Raw genomic sequence first — 1565 nt, 5'->3', positions numbered from 1 at the left:
AGTGCTGCTGCTGCTGGGCACAGCTGCTGGGCCAGCACTGATCTGCCCCCAGCTCTGCACATAGACATTGCTGCTGCAGCTCCAGAGAAGGCAACAAAAGGGCATCTCTGCAGAAAACTCTGCTGGGAGATCCCTTAGTTCATTTAAAGCACTGAGGGTGCAGCCCCTCATTTACACAGTCTGTGGCCACAGGGAATGTGGAGAGAAACAAAAGAAGAATCAGTGCAAACAGTGACAATTTTATAGACAATATTAATACTTAAAATGAAGGAAAAAATACCACCACAGCCAAACCAATCAGAAGTATTAAAGAATATTTTTATTTCAAATGATTTGCAGAAATTGGCCAGCAGTTTAATGTTTCTGAAAGTATCCAGTCATCAGTCTCCAGACTGCAGTCTTGAGCTCCTGGTTCCTCAGGCTGTAGATGAGGGGGTTCAGGGCTGGAGGCACCACCGAGTACAGAACTGACAGTGCCAGATCCAGGGATGGGGAGGACATGGAGGGGGGCTTCAAGTGAGCAATTGCTGCAGTGCTGAGGAATAGGGAGACCACGGCCAGGTGAGGGAGGCAGGTGGAAAAGGCTTTGTGCCGTCCCTGCTCTGAGGGGATCCTCAGCACAGCCCTGAAAATCTGCACATAGGAGAAAACCATGAACACAAAACAGCCAAATGCTAAAGAGATGGAAAACACAATTAGCCCAAATTCCCTGAGAATTGAGTGCGAACAGGTGAGCTTGAGGATCTGTGGGATTTCACAGAAGAACTGGTCCAGGGCATTGCCATGGCACAGGGGCAGGGAAAATGTATTGGCCGTGTGCATGAAAGCATTGAGAAAGCCACTGGCCCAGGCAGCTGCTGCCATGCTGGCACAAGCTCTGCTGCCCAGGAGGGTCCCGTAGTGCAGGGGTTTGCAGATGGACATGTAGCGGTCGTAGCACATGATGGTCAGGAGATAAAAATCTGTTGCTGAACAGAAAACAAAAAAAAAGACCTGTGTAGCACATTCTGTGTAGGAGATGTCCCTGGTGTCCCAGAGGGAATTGTGCATGGCTTTGGGGACAGTGGTGCAGATGGAGCCCAGGTCGCTGAGGGCCAGGTTGAGCAGGAAGAAGAACATGGGCGTGTGCAGGTGGTGGCCGCAGGCTACGGCGCTGATGATGAGGCCATTGCCCAGGAGGGCAGCCAGGGAGATGCCCAGCAAGAGGCAGAAGTGCAGGAGCTGCAGCTGCCGCGTGTCTGCCAATGCCAGCAGGAGGAAGTGCCTGATGGAGCTGCTGTTGCACATTTGCAATGTCTTGGCATTGAGATCTGTAAAAAAAGTAATCGTGCAATAGTTGTGTTTGGAAATGACTTTAAATATCTTAGCACAGACTGAGGGGCACTTTCTCCCCATTGCCTGCCCAGGGCTCTGCTGCCTGGAGCTGTCCCTGCCAGCAGCTGCTTCCCTGTGCCAAGGGCTGGGCCCTGACAGTGCTGCCAGAGCCAAGCCCAGCCCTGGGGGCTCAGCTCTGCCCTGCAGACCCCTCCCACCTCTGGCACTGCCCAGGGGCCTCTCTGGCTCTG

The 1565-nt window shown here is 52.8% G+C and overlaps 1 protein-coding gene across 1 annotated transcript; it reads right to left on the bottom strand.

Moving 5' to 3' along the window:
• Positions 1-354: 354 nt before the first annotated feature.
• LOC128947407 (olfactory receptor 14J1-like) lies at positions 355-1287 on the bottom strand. Its single transcript, XM_054291667.1, has one exon. It carries the CDS (start codon positions 1285-1287, stop codon positions 355-357), a length of 933 nt encoding a protein of 310 aa, XP_054147642.1.
• Positions 1288-1565: the final 278 nt, after the last annotated feature.

Source organism: Melozone crissalis, unplaced genomic scaffold (genome assembly GCF_028551555.1).
Source record: "Melozone crissalis strain CALT ecotype California unplaced genomic scaffold, PUWL_Pcris_2 ptg000104l_1, whole genome shotgun sequence".
NCBI lineage: Eukaryota > Metazoa > Chordata > Aves > Passeriformes > Passerellidae > Melozone > Melozone crissalis.
Note: the sequence above shows the minus strand (reverse complement) of the source record. Positions and strands in the feature narration are given on the sequence as shown.

Coding starts and splice junctions, on each gene's coding strand:
- LOC128947407 (XM_054291667.1), bottom strand. CDS start 1,287: ATGTGCAACAGCAGCTCCATCAGGCACTTCCTCCTGCTGGCATTGGCA.